We start from the raw sequence: 23,888 nt of genomic DNA on the forward strand, positions 1-23,888 counted from the left end.
GATGCTGCATCCCTCCCAGCCCCAGCAGAATATCCCTGCTGGGGGAAACACTGCCTTGCAGGGGGTGGGAGCCCGAAATGTGCTCCTGGGAGAGAACGAGATGCTTTCTCCTTTCCAAAGCAAACTGTTCTCTTGCTGTTGTGCCACAGTTGCATTTCACTGCGCTATCAGTTCCTACAACCTTCAACAAGGCCAGCAGAGAACGGGGTAAAGCTGAACATCTCCCACACTGAAACTTCTTCCGTGGGGCAAGCGGGGCCACATCCACCAGGAGAACACAGGGAAGCACAGCACCACATGCAGCACCAAACCCTGCCCCAAAAACAAGGGGCCAGAAAATTATCCCTATTATCACAATCCTGAGCTCCTTCGTCCAAACCTGAAGACAGATGATCATTTCAATAAACACAACAGCTCCTGCACCCTCATCCAGGGGTGTTACTGACTGCACACACCAGAAGGCACATTGCAGGTCCTCACCCTTGGAAGGAAAACTGTGCATGTGCCCTCTGGAGGACAAAACCCCTCTCTGGATGGAGCTGGATCTTTCCACCGCTCTCTGTGGCCACAGCAGCTCCCAGCATCCAAACCAACTCCCCAGGTTCTTGCTAACCCCTCCCATCCTGAACTTTGGCTGGGTCACCTATGGGAGACATTACACTGTTTGCTTTGGGTCCAGGCACAGCAGCACACCGAGGCTGCTCCCCCCGCTGACCGAGCGAAGGCCGCCTGGGTTTTGTTACAAAAGCAGATCAAATGATATTAAATATATTTATTATTTCTTTTACTGCTGCGATACCACAGCAGTAAAACACACAGCAATGGGAGCCATCCCTCACATGTGTCACGGAAACCATTTACTTCTGCGAAGGAATGAAAACCAGAGCAACGCGGGGCGGGGTGGAACAGCCTCAATGGCCCACGAGATTTACAGATGGGGTTTTAACAATTGCATGATTACTCCGCAGATAACGAAAGATTTAAGGCTCAGCACTGTTTCACAACAGCCATCTCACAGTTAGCTCAGAGTAACGCAGCGCGGCGTTTTATGGAATTCTTCGCTACCTGGTTAAGTCTTACAAGGTGATAAACACATCGGGGAAAGACAAACAGTTGGAACCCTCCCCTGGTGTTTTTTCCTTTTTAGCATCATAAAACGAGCAGTAAAGCTTCTTCAAGAGGCGCTGAGGCTGTGCTGCCTGCGAAGGGATACCCAGCATCTCCCTGTGGCTTGGAGACAGCACTGGGGCTGGTGCTTGCTGTCCCCAGAGCCCTCGTCCCTGTGTCCCCAAGGTCCCAATGTGGGCTCCTCCATCCAGGATCACAGAAGGGCTTAGGTTGGAAGGGGCTCCAACCCCCATTGTGGCCAAGGCTGCCAACAAGCAGCAGAACTGCCCAGCATCCCATGCAGCCTGACCCTCACGCCCAGCAATCCAAAACCTGATTTCCACAGGTCTTATGGTATGGGAAGAATGGGAGAAGGAGACAGTGAGGGGGGAACTCATTGTGGCCTTATGGTCAGTTGAAAGCAGACAGTCAGAGATTGGGGCCAGACAGCTGTGCCCATGCTGAGCATCACCTCCATGCTACCAAGTGCTGAGAGCCACGCAGCTGTTCTACAGCACAGAGCTGCAGTGCTATGGGTGCATTCACAATGGTGGATATGAACAGGACATTTCTTTAAATCAACTTCTGCAGAACGTCTGGAGCTGTTTACTTAGTCTGTGCAGAGTTCTCGCCACATAAACCCATCAACATTCGTGACAAAGAGCCACACTATATAGTTCCTACCAACCTACCTGAATAAACAATTTGGGGGCTAAAGATGTACGGGACACTTCACTACATTGGCCCAGATACGTGTAATTAGCAAGAAATAAACATGGAGTTGATATAAAATGACGAAATAGAGAGGAGAGGTGGAAACGGTGACACAAAACACCGATGCTGAGGGATAGAAATTGGCTGGAGCCCACAGAGCTTGTCCTAACAAGGCCAGTGCTGCATTCCCCTTGGAGGAAAACAGGCTGAATGGCAGCTCCTCTGCACCATCACTCTGCTCATTCCCTATGAGACAGATGTGTCCCCAGGTCAGGATGGCCCAGCACGGGGAGCATCAGTGGGCAGCAGGCTGGTCCTGCCATGGCTTTTTGGCTGCTTGCAGCTGCATGGGCAAAAGCACAGACCTTGTGATGCAACAGATGGATCCTTCCCTGGGCACAGGCTCTGTGTTTAACAGCTCAACACAGCAGTTTTATACGCAGCTTAAAGACTGCACAAAGACCCATCAGTGGCGAGCAGGGAAAACAGGGCACGGCTGCAGTGATACAGGAGGATGCTCAGATCCCTTAACAGCTTTTCTACTTCCAATTCCCAGCATTAAAAAAAAAAAAAAAAACAACTGGTCACAGCCAATACTTCAAACAATGCTCGTTTTGCTTTGCACACAGCGTGAAACATTAAAGAGCCTTTTGCAAGAGCAGATCTCAGCAGCAGAGCTGCAAGCCTGGCAGCACGGATTCTTCCTTCCTTACTCTACGCTTCTATGTCCCATCCCAACAACTACAACCAACCTGGTGCTGGCTCTGCTCCCCAGTGTTTGGAAGGGATGAGGCCTTCTGCCCTACTGCAGCTTCCCCAGCAAACTGCTGCTCCATCCACAAGGGCTGCTGAGTTCCCTGCTTCTTGTTGTGAAGGGAAGCAGCGCGTTCAGAGCCTGCAGCACAACACTCCCTGTGCTGTCTGGGCCTTGAAAAGCACACAGGGATTGAAAAAGCCAACACTACTCCCCTCCATTTATATCCCTGGAGAAGAAAAAAAATCTTTGGAAAGGGAGATAGTATCTCCAGTCTGTATTCTAGCATCCTCCCTCACTGAGCCCCAATAGATCCTTTTCCTGGTAATGAAAAGGCATTCTTCTGGGGAGATGGAATGGGGCTTTGTGCTTCTGCGCTTAAGAAAGTGGGGTTTCTTTTTGTTCCTTTGGCTTTCAGTTCCTCCCTTCCATACTTATGCTCTTGAAAGTCAAACTTGGGCTGTGTGTTTCCCAGCACCCACACAGCTCTCTGCCAGCGGTGTGGGCTGCATCCCCACTGCAAACCTCATCGATCTGCAGCGACATCAGGCAGGGAAAAAGGAAATAATTCTGGCCAGGAGTGGGCACACTAAGCCAACACCAATCACTGTTTTCCTCGTGCATTCTCATTGCCACCAGAGAGCAGGGCCACTCACCAAGCCCAGCTCCACTGCAGCACATCAGTCCTGAAGAGACAGCACAGAGAACCTGTCTGCAAACCAGATGTGGTGGGGCCTGTGCACATCTGGATTTTCCATAACGCACTGAGGCCGTGGGCTGTCTAGACGGTGCAGCTGGGCTCTCACATGCAGGAGGAATTTAAATATCACAGGCACAAAGGCAGAGAGCAAGGCTGGGATGGGACGGCCCTACTGCTGCCTCAGGGCTGGGTCTGTGAGGCCTGACCTTTAGAGTTTCTTTGCTGAGGGGCACAGCCCCACTTTCAGCCCCACGTCACTTCTCAGGACTGCTTTGCAATGTTTGAGAGCTCTGGGGTCCCAAAAGAGGAGAGGTGTGGGGTGATGCTCCATGGGTTGTGCTGCTCAGGGAGGAGGTCCTGCTGCCCACGTGCAACGCAGCTGCTTTCAGCTCAGGGCTTCCTACTGCTGCTCTGTGCCTGGAAAGGGGGACAGCCAGAAAATTATCCCTATTATCACAATCCTGAGCTCCTTCATGCAAACCTGAAGATCATTTCAATAAACACAACGGCTCCTGCACCCTCATACAGGGGTGTTACTGACTGCACACACCAGCACCGTGCGACTGCTATGAGTACTTTTGCCACTACAAAGCTCTCTGAAGTCAAACAAATAATTCACTAGTACATGCAGTTTCTCGTCTAATTAAGGCTCACAATTATTTAGGGCTCCCTTTACTCAACAGCAAAAGTGACAGAACTGGAGTCATTCCAGGAAAGAAAATAAAGGAGAAATACTGTATTAATCCTAAACAGGGCCATACAGCTTGCAAAAAACTAAAAATCTTCCTCTTTTTCATTACCAACTGTAACCTCAAGAGCCGGGTGGGAGAAATTAGGCTAATTAAGTTACAAAACAGGAGGTTGCAACTGACCCATCTGCAGCACACAGCCCCAGTGTAGGAGATGGAGAACCTTGCGGTGCTGCAGCCACGCTGGAATGCAGGATTGTGGCCCCAGACACTCGTGGGACCCCTCCTCTGCTTCTATTTATTACATCTAATCTTGTGTGAGCTGTTCTAAAGAACAGGCTCCTTAATGCAGGGTGTTTTTTTTTTTTAATTTTTAATCTGTGCCTGCTGCTGAGCTGAACAACTCATCTGCCAATTTACACCGGCGCTGCATCCAGACGGTTTTAATTCCTGCGGATGAAAAATGGATTACTTTAGCAGAGCTGTGATCTCCTTTTAATAACTAACAGATCAAGCACAGCACAACCATCTTCCTGTTTGGAAAGGGTGGAACAAAACTCCAAACCTGCGAGACGTCACAGCCAGGCTGTGCTGTGGGTGCTGAGACCTGCAACGGGCAGAGACCCTGTCCTGTGTGCACTACAAGCAGCAGGACGGGGTATGGATAACACCAATGTAACCCTTGGGATAACAAGCACATTTAGCAGGTTGGATGGGGCCCTGAGCAGCCTGGTATAGTAGCAGATCTGGAGGTTAGTGGTCCTGCGTGTGGCAGGGGGGTTGGAACTTGTTGATCCTCAGGGTCTCTTCTGACCCAAGCCATTCTATGACTCTGGATCTGGGCTGCAGGGTCACAGGGACACCTCACACTCTCCAAATGATTCTCAAGGCAAAGGAAGGGAATAAGAAGCGATGGACTATTTTTCTCCAATGTAACCCTTGTTAGGCAATCTGCAGCTGGTAGTTAAGTGCTTCCTTTTCCTCCCTAAATATAGACTAAATGCTCGGCATGGAACAACATCAGTGCCTTTCATCCAGCCTCGAGCATCCCGCAAGTGCAGCAGGGATGTCAAGTCGCTGAGTCCCACCAGAGCCTAAGGGCAGTGCTGGAAAACAGGCAGGAAAAGGCTGAACTGGTGTCTGCTGGGGAGATCTCCTGGCTGATGGGGAGTGATGAGCACCACTGAGCAATCCACCATCTCCTCCCATTCATTTCCACCCAAAGCACACGAGTAGGTGCCAAGCAACAACTCTTCCAAAGTCAAAGAGATGGGGCTGCAATCAAGCTGTGTTACCCCCCTGATGTGTCCACACACAGCAGCACTTCAATACCAGAGTTCTGAATTATTACTATTACTATTGCTTGAAAACCTCCAATCTCAGACAGAGCAGAACCCAGCGAAATAAATCACATATTTAACTGATTTTTATTACCTTTTTCCTGCAACTCCTTAACTCTTTAAAGACACCTTTGATTTTGCAATCACTCACCGCAGTTTGATCCTTCCCAGAGCACACGTTTTCTGCAAATAATATACACTGACAAATTTTATTCTCCACTGGAGCCTGAAATTCTGAATTAAATGTAATAGAAATAAATTTATTTTTTATTAGTTGTTTTAGTACCGAGTATAGATTGTTTCCAAAAGACGCCCCCTCCTAATGGCTTTGGAAAGCAAAGCAGCTGTTGAATTCCTCCTGGGCTGGTATCAATCTGTGCTTGTTACTAACGGTGTTACTTGAATTATGCATCAATAACTGAGGTGACAATGTTTCCTTTCTTTCCCCGGGCCTTGCACCTCAGAGAAGAATTATTTGCATTTGCACAGGCACAGTTGCCAGTGGCAACAACCAAGAGACTGTAAAAAAAGCAACCCGAAGGTGACTTGAAACAAAGGAAGTGCCAGGTGTCAGCGCTTTACTCTGCTCCTTTACAACCGTTCCCATAAAACAGCAAACCAAGGAAAGTTTTGCAACTGGACAGAAGTTTTCAACAGTGGGATTCTACTTGTTTCAACGCGCCGACTCAACATATTTCAGACCTTCTGCAAGCAGGGATTTTAACCAGTTCCTCCCTGTGCGTGCTGGGGGTCGGTCAGAAGTGTCTGGTGTGTAAACTAAAACCACAGCCCCAGTCAAGCAAAGGGAGACAGAGAGCACATGACTTCAGCAAACAGGAGCAAAGCACGTGCAAAGCAAAACCACTGCAATTAGCACAGTGCCTGCTCCTCCCAGACTGCGTGCTACTCATTTCTTATCTTTCTATTAAGCTCAGAAAGCCAGGTTGCACTCGGGATTTTTCAGATCCTGCATCCTTTAAAATTGCTTACTTTCTTGGCATTCCACTTGCATTTCACTTGTGCTGGCGTTCAGGAACGAGCCCACATTTAAAGCACATTTTACACACCCGGGCTGTGAGACGTGTGTGGCCTGCATGAGGGCTGCCACCAGACAGCAGCTCCACAACCTCTTCCCCACCATCGGGGTGGATAAACAGCTTTGCAGTAAAGCAGCTCCAATTCAACAGAGGCAAGCAGACAGTGTTAACGTCCATCTATCAATCTGTTTTTTTTTTTTAATTACCTCTCCAGAAGAAGAAAAATAAGTTATTCTGGCTCTGATTGAAGAGTAAGGAGATGTAGAGCTCTGGTAAGTGCTGCAAAGATCAAGACGGGGGAAAAAACAGCCCTAACCTCATCTGAAGCATCACTTCCCTACTGAGCTGTACATACCACAGCAAAATGTGGTGGAAAAAAATCAGGAAATGAGACAAAATCAGCTGACCCAATGTGGTTTCACAGAATCACAGGGCTTGCTCTTGGCTTTTCTCAAAACACAAGGCAGAGAGTGCGATGAAGCACAAGTGATACAGCAACAAGTTCTTCCTGGACCCGTTACACGTTTGTTCCTTGCACTGCTATGGCCATGCTGTGACCTACCACCAGCCCCTAAAGCCTTGCAGTGGTTTCATGAGCCCTCTGCAATACCCACCGTGCATTTCCATGCCCCTAGAAAGATTCACCTGAATGCTGGAGAGGAAAAGCAGTCTGAAGAAGGCAAACGCACATCACACCAAGGTCACACACCCGGCACGGAGGACTCTCTCACCTTTTTGTGAGCCATCAGGAGGCAGTTGGAGTGCTCGTGCTCACAGGCGATGCCGTAGTCTGGGAGGAGCTGGGCCAGCTCCTGGACAAAGTGCACGACCTCCTCGTGCCAGGGGACGTTGGCCATGGTGAGGCTGCTGGCCGAGCTGTCGCCGCAGTACGTCACCCCCTGGGGAGAAACAAGGGGACAGTCAGCGGCGGCTCAGCGCTTCAAGGTCAGGTCTGTTTTGCCCTCCCTCGTGGAAAAGAACGTAGATTCAGGGATGGCCTCAAACCTGGCTGTCCCTTGGTGTGCTGGGAGCAGCGTGCTCAGCCTTCCCCAGCAGTGGTGCCCATGAGACAAGACCCAAGGAAGCGCAACCTGGTCTGTGTGCTTCTGCAGCTGATACAGGGCACAAAGCGCTCAACGTTCCTTACTTGTTTGGACCTGGAGATCACAAGGTTCTTCCCAGCTACTCACCTTTTTGTAGACAGAATAGGATCCTCCCACCTTTCTGTAGGAAGGCATGAGAAAAATCATTGTTCCTCCACGTGCCCAAGGGCAGAGCTCTATGGGGCAGCAAAAACAAAGCTGGCAGAGATGTGGCTTAGTGGGAGAAAGGAGCAGCTTGAGCCAGGAGCATGAAGATGCCCTTCTTTACAAAGCAAGCAAGGAAAAGACATCTGCAAGCAGAAGTTGTAAGCCTGAGCAGACAAAGTTGCTGCTAACTTTGGGCTCTTCACTTTGAGATCTGCTGTTATTTCAATTCGGAGATCTGACCACTTGAACGTCCTCAACCACTGATTTAAATCTTAGTGCCCTCAATTTCACTTCTGCTTTACTCCATCTCTAATTGCATTAGTGAAATTCTCCTGCATTAGCTCAGCAGTGCACAGCTTGCTGAAGTGTGGTTTCTCTTATTTCTGCCATTCCTGATACAATGAGGCTGAGGGGCACAGCACAGGTCACAAGCTCATTAGGAAGCCTAGCTCTGCTTCCAGACAGAAGCCCAGGTCCCCTGAACTCACTAACTCCACTCCCTGCCTCTGCTGTTTTATTTCAAGCACAAAATCCCATCAAGCACGGGTCTTTACAACAGAGCACACACAATTTTATGGATGACTCTGTTCAGCGTGCTCACGTTTTCCCTCTGCAGAACACCTCCACCTCCCTGCGTGGCATCTGTGCCCATGTCACGTTTACGGCACCTGCTCCCAGGACCTCATTCAGCACCATTAAAGTCAAACATGCCACATCCAGCAATAAACACAGACAGATCCTTTGCAAACACAACTGGAGCAAGGTGAGCCACGCTGCAGGGCAGATACTTAAAGAGAGTTACAAAGAAACAGATTCACGCTGATTAGGAACTGTACAAGTTTTAGAAGCAATTACTTTCTCCCTTACATTCACAATGCCCTCCTCTATCAATCTACCCAAGCAGGGGATATCAAAGCTGTGCCATAACTCAGGGCTGAGGCAGGAGCAGGCTGGATGTGCACAACAGCAGACGAGTCAGGGGAGCACTGCATAGGGAAGCACATTCATTTTTTGAGCCTGGCTCTAAAAGTGTGAAAAAGACTTTAAGTGCTCTCTTATGTGAGCAGCAACTGATGGGATATGTACCTGCAAGGTTCAGCTCCATACAGCAGCCCTGTCCCGCGCTCGTTGTGCAGACGATGATTGGAGCAGCATGAAAAACAGCTGACTTACAGAGTGGGAAGATTCTGAGGAAGCTACAACACGACTCATTCTTTTAATAAACTTCAAAAGATATCATTTACAAGGAAAGAAAGCGCAGTGGCAAATGGAATAACGGAGTGCTCGGGTGGCTGATTAATGCCTGCGCACAAATCAATGAAAATCAGCTTAGCAGCGCGCCGAATGAAAGCATGTCAGCTTTCAACTTCCCCAACTTCTTAAAACTTGAGTTAATTAAGAGCACTGATACCACTTAAAGGATGCAAACAGTTTGATTAGGGCGGTTATATTTGTCAGTAATACACGGAGACAGTTCTTAAGACCTCAAGTATTAAAAAGGGAACCATTCTCTTGTACAGCCCCGCGCTTATGCCAAATTCCCTGCGGTAGAAACATCAGCGATGCTGCCTCTTCATTATTCCTTAATGCTGCTCTTTAGCATCTTTGCAATGTTTTGGACAAACGCCTGCAAATGCAGAGGCCCTTGGAAAGCATTCAAACGTTCCTGGTTACGTTGGTGGGAATGCACAGCACCATGCACTGCTCCTGTAACAGAACAAGAGTGCACGCCGCCGCCAAGCAGCCTTCCCAACTGAACTGCTGACTGAGGGAATGCAGTATTATTATTATTATTACTTTTTTTTTTTTTTTTTTTTACTACTCCAAGCACACAAATTATACATGTGCTCAATTGAGGCTTCCGTGAATTAACAGCAGCAGAGTGTTGGCTGAGTGCCCCTGGACTGCAGAGCTCCAGGAGCAGGGCAGCCCTGCCCCGAGACGAACATAAAAGGCCTCAAATGAGATGTTGATAGATCCTACACCCTGCAATAAAAATGCTTACGATTCGAGCATCAGCACTGTCCAAATTACATACACAAGCTCTCATGCATGTCTGCTCCTTGCTGGAACGGATTTGGCCTCGTTGGCTGCTCTTTGTTTTTAATAGTCACTTTCAAGCTGATGTAACAAAGGACGCTTGTTTGTTTGTGCCAGTTAGATCTGAAGAGCAGGGATGGCCATGGTTGGTTCTGCCATGTTACCCCAACATTTAGCACCAGCCCTCCAGACACACTGCACGTCCACAGATCTGCACTGACTTCCATCAGGCCGTGCAGAAGCTGAGCTCTGAAATGCTGGATGAAAACTCTCCTCACCAGCCCTCACCACGCATTCTGCTTCCTATTTACTTTGGCTGCTAACCTTTATTTAAGCATGAGAGCCACCTACTGAAGCCTGGATTTGCACCACGCTTGTCTTCACACCTGGGCTCCAGAATTTCTTCCTCAATTTCAGAAAAGCCTTTCTAATAAAATGCAGGCTGGCCTGAAGATTGGCTTTTCAATGGAACAACGTGGCAGCTTCACTTCCACACTTGAGATTTAATCATTCACCTGTGTTAGCAATGAAGCTTGTTATCAGGCCTTGCTAGGTGCTCCAGGCACGAAAAGCACACTGCTGCCAAGCCAAACTCCTCACACACGTCTGTTAGCAACTTCTAGCTGAACCAGCAGAAACAGCAAGCTGGCTGCCTGCCTCTCTCACCCAGCTGTTAATAATTAAAGCACCAGAGGCTGCTCAGCACCTATCCAAAAGCAGCCCTGTGCCTCCTGCCCCAAACGCGGTGCAAGGATACTTGCAGACCTATAGCTTGCAGCGTGGGGAGAATGCCATGCATGTCGTGCTGGGTTGTTTTTTTTCCCAAGATGTAATACATAGTTTGGACTTGTTTTATAGCAAGCATGAGGGCAGGTGATTTTAACTTTAACATCTAAACAGTCTAGAATGTCACCAAAGCTCTGAGCAGCTCCTTGACAGGTGGGGCAATCGCCTACTGGCGCATGTAATTAAAAACTCATTAAAGCAGAGCTCACTTTCCTCGTTATTTTAAGCACTTAAGTCATCTTTACTGTGTAAGATGACAAGAGTGAGCAGGCTGGGAGAGAGCTGTCCCTCTGCTCCTTCCTCTCAGGCATTTACTGGGTCATTTGAATTTCACAGCAAAGCCTCAGATGCCAAGAGCTGGAGCTGCAGCCCACAGCCTCAACCCCAGCCCTGCAGGACGTGAGCACAGCCACAGGTGCTTTCAGGCAGCTGAACGCTGAGGGCAGGAAGGCTGAAGAAGTTCTGTGTGGTGCCACAAATCCCTTCTGCCCTGCCCGAGCACCACAGTACAAGCAGCCCTTGAAGAGAGGACAAACCAGGCAGGCTCTTGCATTTCCCTTCTGAATACTTCTTCTGTTTTGGTTTAAGAAAGCAGGTGGTAACATCCTGTGTGTTAACCAAAGCCTCCAGCTTTTAGGACAAAATGAGTGTTCTGTGATGCTTGCTATTGTGAAAAGGTGAGTTGCACTCTCTGGCTCCTAAAAACAGCCATAAACCTTGCTTAACTGCAATAGCAATGGCATGGCATTAAAACAGACTAAAACACTAAATAAAATCGATGTGTATTTAATAACCACAACAGATTCTTCCTTTCCTTGGGTTCTGCACACCAGCAATCACTGCTAACTTCTATTGGCTTAAGTAAGAGAATAGGGTCCTGCAGAGTTCCGCTGCTGTAAGATACTCATGTAAATGAGAACAAGTATTAAGCCCTGCAAGAATCTAAATCTCTACCCACTCCACCTCATGAGCCTCTCTGGAGCAACAGGAGATTAGCTACATTCATTTTAAATGAATGTCATTTATCTCAAGTTTTTAACCAGGAAATCCCACAGAGATGAGCCTCGTCTTCTGGCAGATGCTTCACAGGATTTGTTGTTTATTTGCTTCAAGCAGGACCTGGGCTTTGCCTTTTTCACCTATCTCACTGGGGTGGTGGTGAAGAAACAGAACAGGTCCTAACCACACACCATTCAGATTCATTAACACTTGGCTCCTGCATGATAGCATCCCATACACAAGCCTGGAAGTGGCATCACTATCAGCTCTGTTCAAACACAACTCAGCATCAAGTGAATTCCCCGGTCCAGAAAGCCACCAAAAACATTCCTGACATTTTCAAGAGATGATTTTCCACCAAAAGTTGGGAGAGGGAAGGCAGACTCCCTCCCCACCACCCCCAGCCTAAGCACAGAGGCTAGCAGAGACAAGGGAAATGTGTGCAGCATCCTTTGGAAAGGCTTTACCCTGAGTTCTGTGTGTGGCTGAGCTGTTGGGATTTCCAAGTCAGGAGAGTTTCATCGTGCCACCTGCAGAGGGCTTCCATGGCCATGGCACAACACCTGGCCAGGTGAGGAGGAAGAAACTGAGGCACGAGGGTCACACAGGAGGACAAAGCATGAGCTGGCCAAGGTCAGCATCCTGCCAGACCCAGGGCTGGGAGAGGCTGGTCCAGCAGCATTGACAGAGCCTCCATTTAGATCCAAGCAGGGGAACACCTCCGACCACCTCGAGGGGCTTCTTCCTCACCTACTTCCTACAGTCCTGGTGTGGTTCTGCTAGGAAAGGCTTGCAGAGAATGCTGATCTCTCCACTGCTGTCAGGCAGAGGGAACTGCAGCCCTGCAGGCAGATGTTTGCCCTGGAGAGCGTTTTGGGGAGCATGCACTCCAACACTGATTAACTTACACCTGTTTCATTTGACTAATTAAAGTCTCTACACACCACAGAGAATGGAAGCAACACATACAGCCTCCCCTCCTCTCTGCCCTCCTTGGTGCAGTGAGACAGGGAACAGACATGGGCTGGGAGGGTCCCACAGCAGCAGTTCTGCTGATAGGTTTTATTTAAGGAACATAAACCAGTCTGATAGGCATCATAAAGCTGCTTTTTTTGTCCCAAAGTGCACTCAACATCTTACTCTGTATTAAGCCATCAACTTCAGCAGCACGCTCAAGAAGAACGCTCCATCCCGGTAAGATCAAAAAGCTTTGGGTTTTGTTTCATAAGGAAGTTGCTGCCAACTCCAGATACTTCTTGAAAGCAGCAGTAAATAAAGGTTTCAAAAAAAGGGGAAGAGAAAAAGGAAAGAGAAAAAAGGACGGAAGCAATGGAGATGAACACAGGCAGAGCAAGGTAGATGTGCAGGTCTGCAGGGGAGCTGCTGGAAGGAAACACTGGTAATGATTCTTTGCACAACGCACTGTGATTTGTCTTTTCTATGTTCCCTATATACTACATTGATTAATCCCAAGATAAAACACCTCCTGCCCTCCTGTATCTCATGTGCTGCTGTTAGCAGCTCCTCCAGGCCCCAGGGCAGTATTTCTTCCTGTTTCACACTGCCTGATCAATTCCACGTCGTCCAGGCAGACATTATCACCTTACCCCCCAGCAGAATTTGAGACCAGGATGGGAAGAATAATACCACTAACTATCAGCTTGTCCCCGAGTATTTTGCTTATAATGCTGGTTGATATAAAAGAAGCAAGTCTAAAACTATTTATCTCTCTCTGCTTTTGTGAGGAATACAAAAAAGACCTGGGGTTATGGTTCTGTTGGGCAGAAATTGATGCCTGCTGCTATGAGGCTGGTAGTGCAGAACACCAAGGACTACAGCAAATACACACATAACGTATTGGAAACCTGTCTGCCTCGTGTTAAAAGCAAGAGATAAGCTCCCTGCACCTCAGAGAAGAGCCGTATTTGATCATGTAACGCTGACTCTGTGTGTGGGAAAACAGGGAGGAGAAAGGGAAAATACTGATGGCAAAAGCAGCTCCGTGCAGCTCACCTTGACCTCGATGAAGTCTGGCTTTCCAAGAGACACCAGGTCAGCGTAGGCTTTGAGCTCATCCACATTCCAAGCTTTCACCAATGTCAGCCTATAGACTGTGCGCTGTTGCTGGAAAATGAAAAAATGGAAAAGGAAATTACATCAGCAACATTGACACAGGGATGATGATCCCATCTCCCACACTGCTTCTAAGAGGAAAAAAGAACCCATTTGTTTATTCCAAGAAGGCAGAGGATAAAACAGAGCAGACCCAGACCCGGAGCCACCTGACTTGTTGTCTGAAGGAGGCAGCTGTGAGCCAGGCACCTTCTGTTCTGCAGAGCCTCACCTTCTCTCTATAAAACCCAGGCACTTCATTTCCACGGGAGCTTTTGCTTAATGGGAAAATAACCAGGAGGTTTCTCTTTGATTTGCTTCTGCAGGCATAAAATCTTCCCATGAGCTGCTCTGCAGCTGTTTTCTCTCCTCCAGCTGGATCGCCTGGCTTGGTCACTGCTGAGAACACTGAGAGCATTGCCTGATAACTCTCCCAGCACATCAGGTACAACACGGCAGAGAAAAGACTCTCCTGTGGTTGGTCATGCAGAATTTTATCAGAAGCACAAAGCGACCACTGAAAATCCCAACCAGGAAGCACTGGCAATGCCCTGTGCTGTCAAAAAAAGTGCAGAGCACAGCACCAGGAACAAACACAGCACGAAGAGTGCTGGCAGCTATGGGAGCAGCACCACCCCTGTGCAGAGCCAGCTGGGCACCACCACCACTGCTTACCACACCAACGCGTCCTCAGACTGCTAGCAGGTCTATCCCCATGCACAGCTCCAGACAGCACCCTGAGAACTTTTCCTTGGAGTTATTCCTTGAATCTAAGAGATTCCTTCAAATTAAGGGATCGAATTAAGACACTCAGGTGCCAGGGTGAAGTTCCTCACAGAGCGGTGAGGTGCTGGAACAGGCTGCCCAGAGAGGCTGTGGATGCTCCATCCCTGGAGATGTTCAAGACCTGGTTGGATGGGGGCCCTGGACAACCCGATCTAGTGTGAGACCTGGAGGTTGGTGGCCCTACCTTTGGCAGGGGGTTGGAATTTGATGATCTTTGGGGCTCCTTCCAACCCAAGCCCTTCTATGATTCCATGCATCCATTCCTTGAATTAAGAGATTCTCCCTTACCTATTGCCTGTAAGGCGCCTGTGACACAAGGTTGCCCCAAGCCAACAACCAGCTGGGGTAAGCATGCACACTATTCAGCTTATCCCATTATTTTTTTCCAACAGAGAATAATGAGACCATAAGGACACCCGCTATCAAACAGCTTCTCATCACAAAACATCAAATCTTTACTTGCTTGCAGCATCCCACATGCCAGGAGCAAATCCCAGGCACTGAGCTCAAGGCTCTGTTAAAAACACACCCCAACACCCCTCCCCAAATCAAGTGCACATTTCCCACCGCCTGCCTCAAATCCAGCCCTGTTCTACTTCTCATCATGCCCCTGGTCTGTGAGCAACCTGAGAACAGCAAGGGACAAATCCTTTGGCTGCTGGGCACAGAGAGCTCCCAATGCACCCACTGCCCACAGCCCAACGTCCCCAAGCACCAGGAGACAAACGAAGATTCCTGAAAGGATCCAATGATGTTTTGAGAAAAATAATTTTGTAATGCAGTGTCTTTAATGTAAGTCTATGGAAGAGTGGCTTTAATTAAAGAACTACTGAGAGAATGATTACTGAAGGTCAATTACGTGAATTGAAACACATAGCCTCTGCTTTACACGTAGCTTATAAAAACATACCGAGAAATGAGAGGCTGCAAAAATAAATGCATCATTTACCATCTAACAAGGAAAGAAGAAACCAGAGGGAAAATATTTAACAAGAGAACAACTGATACATGCAGGCCCATCAATCGCCTGATATGATTAGGCACCCAATTAGTCAAGAAATGTCTCCCCAAAGGTCAGCTCTCACTGGTAAACAAAGGCAGGCAGCAATAAACAGAGTCCCACCCCAGCAGCAGCCTTCAGAGCCCACCGACAGACCCAGGCAACAGGGCCAGCCCCAAGGACTGCATCCCACTGCAGTCCAACACAGCGCATCACCTTCCAGCCGGTTATTTCAGTAGTGGGTCACCCATAGGACACGAGGCCCCAAGTTGTGCCACACGATCAGGTTGGATATTGAGAAGAATTCATCCTCTGAAAAAGGGGTGCTGCAGTGGCACAGCTGCCCAGGTGATGGTCACCATCCCCAGAGGTGTTCCAAAGCCACGGAGATGTGGCACTGAGGGATGTGCTTATGGGCATGGTGGGATAGGCTGGGGTTGGACTTATCTCAGAGGACTTTTCCAACCTTAATGATTCTATCTGGGGCTAACATTAAGAGCAGATTCCCAGATGCCTGAGTTGGGTATGGAAAGAGAAACTTGACAAGAAGCAACTGGGGCAAATCCCTCCTGCTAAAGTAGAAGAGGAGTGAGTGTGACTGTGCTGCATCATGGTGGCAGAAATAACACGATGACAGAAAGCCCTACTGACAGGGAGCAAAGAAACACGGGCAATCTTTGGTGGGAGGTGGGGCAAAGTGTTACGAATCTGCTTGATCTCAGTGTAGCTGGCACTCCTTATTGGGTGAACGTGAAGACAACATACAGGTAATGGGATGCTGGAGACAGGCCCAGGCAGAAACTGGTCTCAAGGGCTGGAATTAAGCAGAAAGACTGTTATCAATATACCTATGGGTAGCTCCAGCAGATTAATGACACTGTCACCTCCCCGTCTCTGCAGGCAAGGCAATGTGCCAACAGCACCCACAGCCTATAGGTGACCCCCCTGGGGCACTGCTTGTGGCTCAGGAGTGAGCTGCTCACATCCCCTGTCAGAACAGAACAGAAGCAATGCATTTTAAAAATAAATAACCACAAGGCTTTTCTACTCAAGCATGCATGAAATCAGCTTGCAGATTAACAAACACGGTTGTTAAAAAAGAAACAAATGCACTTGGTTCTTATCAGGCAATCCTGCACTTAAGGCTGTCAGCAGGACCTTCTGGCATAAAGGCTTGTCAAAAGAACCACAGAATTAAAGAATAACACCCCAAGTTGGATGGGCACACAAAGATCATTGAATCCAACCCCTGGTCTCAACACCACCACCCAAAACACAAACCCTATGTCTGAGAGCATTGCCCAACCAGCCCTTGAGCTCCAGCAACTCAGTGCCACGGTCCTCCAGATCTTTTCCCATCTCCATAGTTCTCCTCTGGATACTCTCTAATAGTTTAATGCCCTTTCCATACTGGCAGAAACACCAGATCGGAAGGACTGAGGGGCTAATGCTGCAAAGTAATCCTACAAACACACAGTGCTGTTTTATTAATAGATTATTTGTATTTGGTTGTACAATAGGGCCCCAGGAGATCCTCCTAAGCACTAAAATCAAGAAATAAGAGCTTAAACCCAGAGAATTTAATGATCTAAAACACCGGGATATAAAAACAGACTGTGATGCTTTCTGCCCCATGTTTCCAGGAAAAATAACCTGGATTCACTTTAGAATAACACGTGTGTAAAAGAAAGCTAATACAGCAACAAACCTCGGGAACATGGAGCCCAACACATGGATGGCCAAGCACTGGAGCAGGACAGGGGGTGGCAAAGCAAAGGGGATGGAAGAGGAAACAAGATGTGCTTGTAAGGAAATAGCTGGTGCAAGAGGACCCTTCCAAGAGCTAGGGAAAGGGACGATGGGCACAAGCTGAAGGACAGCAAACTGCATCACTGCCAGGACAGTGCAACAACAGGTTCTTGCAGTCTCTTGTGGGATGAGGAGCAAGGGCAGCACCTTCCCAGTGAGCAATTCAGTGCTTCAGAGAATGCTCCTTTTGGTCAGGCACAGGCTGCACAACAAAAGGGTCTGGGGTAGCAATGGGAAGCACACAGTGTGTCTGAGCAGCCTCAGCACAGCAGGAGCCCTACTGCCCTTCCTGCAGGCTGCAGCCAAGGGGAGGGCAGACAACCAGCAATTCAGACCTTAACGAAGAACCAGGAGCACAGGGAAAGGAGCAGCCAGGTGTGCTAAAGCAAAGCCGTTCAGGGCTGGGGAAGTCAGAATTAACTTGCAGAAGGTAATACAATAAAATCTGGGAGTGCATCACAGCAGCAGCATCCTGCTGCTCTGAGCCATTACACTAATCCAGCTGTGCAAATTGGGAGCCATCCATCAGCAATTTTCAGCCTTTTCCTGGTGGAGATCGTGGCTGAAGAGCGTGCTCTACAAAAAGCTGATCTGTGAAAGGGAACACCCAAGTAACGGGCTATTAACATGATTATTTTTGCAGTTAGGAACCTAATGAAGCTGCAGAGCCCCTGCAAGGCAAGGCACTGGACTCTGCTGTGCAGGATCTCCTCCTCTGTCTCTACAAGGAGCACAGCAAGGCCACTGCAAGCAGAGCATGGGGCATTTAGTGCCCAGCCTGGAAAGAAGGAGGGGATGCCATCCAGGGAGCCCCAAGCCTGCCCAGGTCCATGTGAAGCAGAAGAGCTCAACAAAGCCAAGCACACAGTGCTGCCCTTGGGTCAGGCAATGCCAGGTATGAATACAGACTGCAAGAAACTGCAAGAACTCCTTGAGGGAGCCCTTGGAGAAGGACTTGGAGCCCCAGATAAAGGAAAGACTCAGCAGTTATACACAAATAGCCTTCACCTTCCCAGACCTCCGCTACGATTATCACAGCAGAATTCTCTAAAATACAGCAGTGCTGGACTATAGGTTGGTCCATCAAAGGCCCCTTAATAGAGATTACTGACCAATAAATATCTTCAGACAAGGAAAACGTGGAGCACACCTTTGGTATGACTGGCTGCCCCTCCCCATGCCTTTCACTTTCCTCATTCTTTGGAGGACACGCAGCAGCACACTGAGCAGGGGCACCACTACTCCTCAGTGCATTCTAAAGTGATGTAGCAATGGTCATGCTTATATAACAAGGCCCAAAAAGGACCAGCTTGGCCTTCTGTGCCATAATGAACACCTCAGACAGAGGAATGAAGAACCAACCTGGTGAAAAGCAGGATTTGCCCTGCAGGCAGCTCTTAGTGCCTTCTTCCCAAACTACCCTACAAAGCACTGCATCTCTTGCATACCAAAACGGGGCAGAAGGAACAAATAAATGAACAGAGCTGTGGGGGAAGGATACTTACTGTAACAAACTAGTTCTTTAACTGGTTCTAAAGTCCAAAATCTTTTGTTTCATGCCCTGGTCCCTGTAGCACCTGTTGCCTGGACTCAAAGCAGTGCTGGGGCCAGCAGACTGACGTGGCTCTTTTCTCCATCCTGCCCAGGGCAGTCAAGACTGAGTTGAAGCCACTGAGACGGTTCCCTTTTCCTTTGAAACCAATCTAAAATGCTCCTAGTCTTAAAAGCATTGTCTGTACGCACAGATTTTCCCTCTGGCCAAATCTCAAAGCCAAACCACCCAGCACAGCTCAGGCAGAGCCCACAAGGTGATGCCACTCCTGGCCTCCACTGTCCCAGAATATGTTAATAAAGGTTTTGCATGTCAGCTTGACAAAGTGCTCCCGTCTTGCTTCAATAACCAAGAGAGATATGGGCTTTTTTTTTTCTTTCCCCAAATCATTTCTTTTTAATTCCCTTTTCAACATTCATTTTCTCATAGATCGAGTAACATTATTCTTCATAAACCACCTGAGATTCAGGCATTGGGGGAGAGGGAGAGGTGAGCATGCTGGCATGCTGCAGAGATGGACACTTTGTGTGCTGGGCAGGGAGGTGGCAGCGGCAGGATTTGACCCGAAGGGACAGCAGGAGGTGAGCAAGCATCGGTGCAGTGGAATCGTGCAAGATTACAATTCTTACAACGCTGGTTTCCAGGGAGGTGATGGTTCCAGAACTGTGGGGATGTGGCACTGTGGGCAGTGGGCATGGGGGGGTGGGTTGGGGTTGGACTTGGGATCTTAGTGGTCATTCCCAACCTCAGTGATCTGATGACTCAACCAGACCCTTACCTCAGCTCACGGCCACCTGAACGTGCTCTTAATGGCACAGCTTAACACTCTCCTTCTGTTTGGAAATTAATACAAAACCCCATTGGTTTAGAATCCCCAGTTTACAGCCAGATATCCAGAACACTCAGACACCTCCCTCTGATACAGATGAATTGCTAGCAATAGACTCCAGACTTTACATTCAAACACCCACCAGAATAAATCCATATTTTGCAGCTAAAGACACACAAGCAGCAAAACCAATATTGCTAATAGGAACGCTGCTTCTCCTAACTGCAAAAAGCAGTCTTAGAGGAAAAAGAAATCGTGGTGCAGACTCCAAACAAAAACTGCTCTTTCCCTCACACAGCTTCACAGATCCTTAGAGGTTATCAGAAGATAAAGCCACTTCAAAAGCCAGCTTCAGTTTCATTAATATTTTTACATCCTCCAATTGAAGTCTCAACTTCAAGCTGACTTCCCACCACGTTTTCAGAGCTTCCCAGCTGGCAAGGAGCAGCAAACAGCCCAATAGCTAACAGCACGTGCCACCCCACAGCGGGACCAGCCGTCCCACAGCCACTTGCTTTGCCTCCTGTGCTCAGGTTATGCAATGCCTTGCTAGGCAGGCATGTCCTGAATAAAGATATCAAAGCAATTTTCACACTTGGAAATTACTTGTCACAGGGATGTGATCAGAAAAAAAATAAAAAAAAAAATCCCTGCAGCCGAGCATCTCTTCACCATATTCAGCAACACCCATCTTCATGCATAAAACCCCTGAAGGATGAAGGATCCAAAGCGCAGCAAAGGGAAGGGTGAAATGGCAGCACGCCCCAGATCCCACAGCTCTCCAAAGCCTTCCACTTCAGCCTGGGGACACTGCAGGTTCAGAGAGCCTGTGAGGCACGTTCTGCCTCTCCCAGCCCACTGCGCTCTGGGAGAGCATCAGCAGGAAGGGACTCAGTACCATTGCAACGATGGCAGATTAATCTGTTACGTTTTTGACAACCAGGACCCTCCCCTACAATGAAGGGCTCGCCCCTTTGCTCGGGCTCATCCATCACAGCCCCCAGCCCTGAGCACTGCAATGAGAGGCATCCTCCTGAAGTCACATGCAAGCACCTGTGAGCTTTCTGCCGGGCAGATTTGCACAGCAGAGGGTTTTTTTTTTTCCTTCAAAGATTAACTCAGCTCAGAGCACAGAAGTTTTCAGCTTCCTTTCTTCAGGCTAATACCATCATTAAAGTGAAGAAGTTGAATAGTTTGTGCTGCGTAGGTATCTACTAAGACATACATTGTTGAGCATTTGCTATTAATACAGCAGTTTAAAGCAAGCCAAGGCTTTGTCTTCATTGCTAAAAAAGGTGCGTTTTACCATGGGATAATTAGTGCATGAGCTACTCTGCTGTAAAACCAGAGCAAAGCTCAGAATTCAACTTTGCTGCTCAAAAAAAAAGAGTGCTCCACAGCAGCACCCCCCTGGGCCCAGCACTGCTGCCCTGCATCTCCTTGCCCAAACTTCCCCAACATGACAGCTGTATGGAAACTGCTCTGAAATGCTGTACCTAACAGACACCGCATCTTTCTTACTGCGCTACAGCCCTGAAAATAAAAACTCAAAAAGCTCCTGTCAGCAATTCGCATTTCCCCCTTACCTTTCTGAAGGAGCACCTCAAGTCATGCTGCTCTCCTTATTATTCTTCCTCTACTTGCCATCTATTGCCTGTAATCTACTTTATTGCTTCGTACCTCGGCGGTAATTTCCCAGTTTTAGTTTAAAATCTCTACAAATAAAGCCATGCACAGTAACAGCTTTGTTCTGAGACCGAAGAATGTTTCAGAGTAAATCAGAAACCATGACTGCCTCTTATCCATCTTTTAATACACTTACCCTTGTAAATCACCAGTGACAATATTGCTGAGATTAATTATTGCGTTTTATTCTATCTAGAGCAGTTTCAAGGAGCTACGTAAGATTTATACCCAAGAAAAAATGCAGCACAGCGTAACTTCAAATCAGCATTAGAACAGAGCAAAGCTCGGTGCTGCTCTGTGCAGGATGGTCCCAGCCAGGCTTTGAGCATCGCCCCTAAACACAGCTGCAGTGCTGGGGGTTGTGAGAAGGGTGATACTAAAATAGGCTACAGGCAAGAAGAAGAGGCAACAAACTGGCTTTGCACAGCAACGTGCACAGTATCTTAACAGAGAGAACTTCAGGAAAAAGCATGGATGGCACTGATGTGCATAAAGTAAGTGAGGGGGAAGAGCAGTTTAAAAAGAGGCCAACTTCAGCCAAATGCTTCTGGCTAAAGGAGGTACTGAACATTCACCAGCATGTGGATCCAATGGAGGAACCCAATCTCCCCATGGCAGCTGCCAGGTGCTCCATACTTCTAATCCACGCCAGCAGCTATTTATACACCCAGACAGATATTCAGATGCTCTGTTATGGACCTCTGTGGTGTGAAATCTCAGCCAGGAAAACAACATCCCCTGACATTTTGCGGGGCTCCAATAGAGCAGACCTCAAAATCAGTGCTTTATGCTCAGCAATGGGGGATGTGGGCAAGGAGGACAAACTGCATCCTAACAGATCCCATCGCAACAATGGTTTGAGTTGGCAGATGCAGGATAACGAAAGCTGGAGGACATCGTGGCTGGAAAGTGAAGAGAGAATTCATGACGTGGGCATTGGCTATCTGAAAACAACAAACCAGCAATGCAACTTGGAGGAGCGATGAGAGCAGAGATTCATCTGCCATAAAACAGCAAGGATCCCACGAAAACCGCTCTCACTGTCTGTGAAGCAAAGGATTAAATTCTGGGGGAGAGTTTGCCCAAATAAACTGAAAATAAAAGTGAAAGCCTCACCACAATTTGCTGGAGATTCTGCCCACTCCATTGAACAGATAACACAAATGAGGAGCCTGAAGTAGAACTGCTCTTATTGGGGAAGCATCCTTTGCAAGAAAGAAATCTTGTGCAGCCTTAACTCGGGGGTCTACAACCTAAAGTAATGAATGTAATGCAAAGGTAAGCAGGCCCTCAGCATGTCAGCTGCCTGTTCCATTAGAACTCTTTCCTATTAGCAGGAGATGGGGCTGATAGTGCTCCTGCCTGGTGCTGGGGCACAGTAGAGCCAGAAGAGACAAGAGGATCACTCCAGGAAAAACTGTGGAATGTAGCCACAGCAGAGCAGATGGTGGTACATGAACTCTTCAATCCCAGCCCTCCCCATTTCCACCCCCAATGAAGCTGCTCCAGGCTCACAGCCGGCATCATGGCACTCACCACCAAGCCTGCAACCAGCAGGGCAGGCACCCTTCCTACTTGCAAAGGGGGCTGTCACCGCTGCTCTGTGCAGCACCTCAGTGCCTCTGCCAACAGGTACATCTGCACGAGGCATCACACAGAGCTCTCGTGTGCCCCTGTGCGTTGCCCTGCTGCCCCCAGTTCACCTGGAACGCAGCACGGCTACGTCACATCAGCTGTCCTCACACAGCTGCACCAATAGCAGCACATGGAAATGCAGAACTTAGGGAAGATTCAGAGGGATTTCCTCAGCTGGCAGGAGCTGGGTGGAGAAGAAAGTGAACACTTTATGCAGCAGAAGACATCCGAAGTCACACCAAATCTGCTGCACAGCCCATTCCTGCAGAGCAGAAGGGGAACAGCTAAGTGCACATACCTGCCCAAATGCATGCCTGAGGCTCAAGGTACCTTCCCTCACCCCCTGTAAGCACCCTCTCCTCACCTCGTCTCTGGTTTTAGAATTAAACAGCTCAGGATGCTTTACAGTACATCTCATAGCAGATCCTCCACCAGACTGATGAGTAGCCAAGAACTATTCCAAGATAATAACAAAGGGAGACTCCTCCCAAATTATTCAGTACAGCAATGGCATCTACTGCAGTATGAAAGTCTGAACTGAAAGGCTTGAGGGAAGCCAAGTTTGCCCATCACAAAGGCCTTTGCTGCATGAGAAATGAGAAGTAAATCATCTTTGATTTGCCAATTTGCTTTGACCTTCTGCTAATTACCAGCCTTCTGTATTTAAGTATGTACAAGACAATAAATCCCAGAAATTTATCTGAAAGGCACTCCAGCAACTCATAGCAGCTTCAGAAGACTCCAATTCCACGTGATACAATTTCTGCATTTCTTACATTGGCAAAATCTAACAGCACTTTCGTCCAAGGAAAAAAAAACACAGAACTTGGCTCTCAAGAACACAGCCTGCAATCAACCAGGCTTGGTAGGGGTGATGTCAGCAGCAATGGAATAAGGGATGGGGCACGTGGGTCTGGAGGTCACAGACAGTGACAGTGTTCCACCTACCTGCCAGGATCCTGCCCTAAAAGAGAAGTGGAGGACCCACCATGGCTAACTCCTTTGGAGAGGATTTCTCAGCCCTCCAAAGCAATCCATCCCCCTGGTTGGGTCCACCTTGCTG

At 48.3% G+C, this 23,888-nt stretch overlaps 1 protein-coding gene across 2 annotated transcripts in view; it reads right to left on the bottom strand.

Annotated features, from left to right (window-relative positions):
* Positions 1-23,888, bottom strand: part of LOC122166295 (S-adenosyl-L-methionine-dependent tRNA 4-demethylwyosine synthase TYW1-like) — a 76,521-nt gene that overhangs the window by 1,769 nt on the left and 50,864 nt on the right. For both annotated transcript variants that reach the window (XM_042829961.1, XM_042829962.1), the window contains exons 14-15: positions 13,430-13,540; positions 7,073-7,240 (exon numbers count right to left, since the gene is read on the bottom strand). In XM_042829961.1, coding sequence (XP_042685895.1) covers positions 7,073-7,240; positions 13,430-13,540 — 279 coding nt within the window. The remainder of the gene's footprint in view (positions 1-7,072; positions 7,241-13,429; positions 13,541-23,888) is intronic.

This window comes from Centrocercus urophasianus, unplaced genomic scaffold (assembly GCF_019232065.1).
Source record: "Centrocercus urophasianus isolate 14NV4802_14NV808 unplaced genomic scaffold, USGS_Curo_1.0 seq_33, whole genome shotgun sequence".
NCBI classification, from domain to species: domain Eukaryota; kingdom Metazoa; phylum Chordata; class Aves; order Galliformes; family Phasianidae; genus Centrocercus; species Centrocercus urophasianus.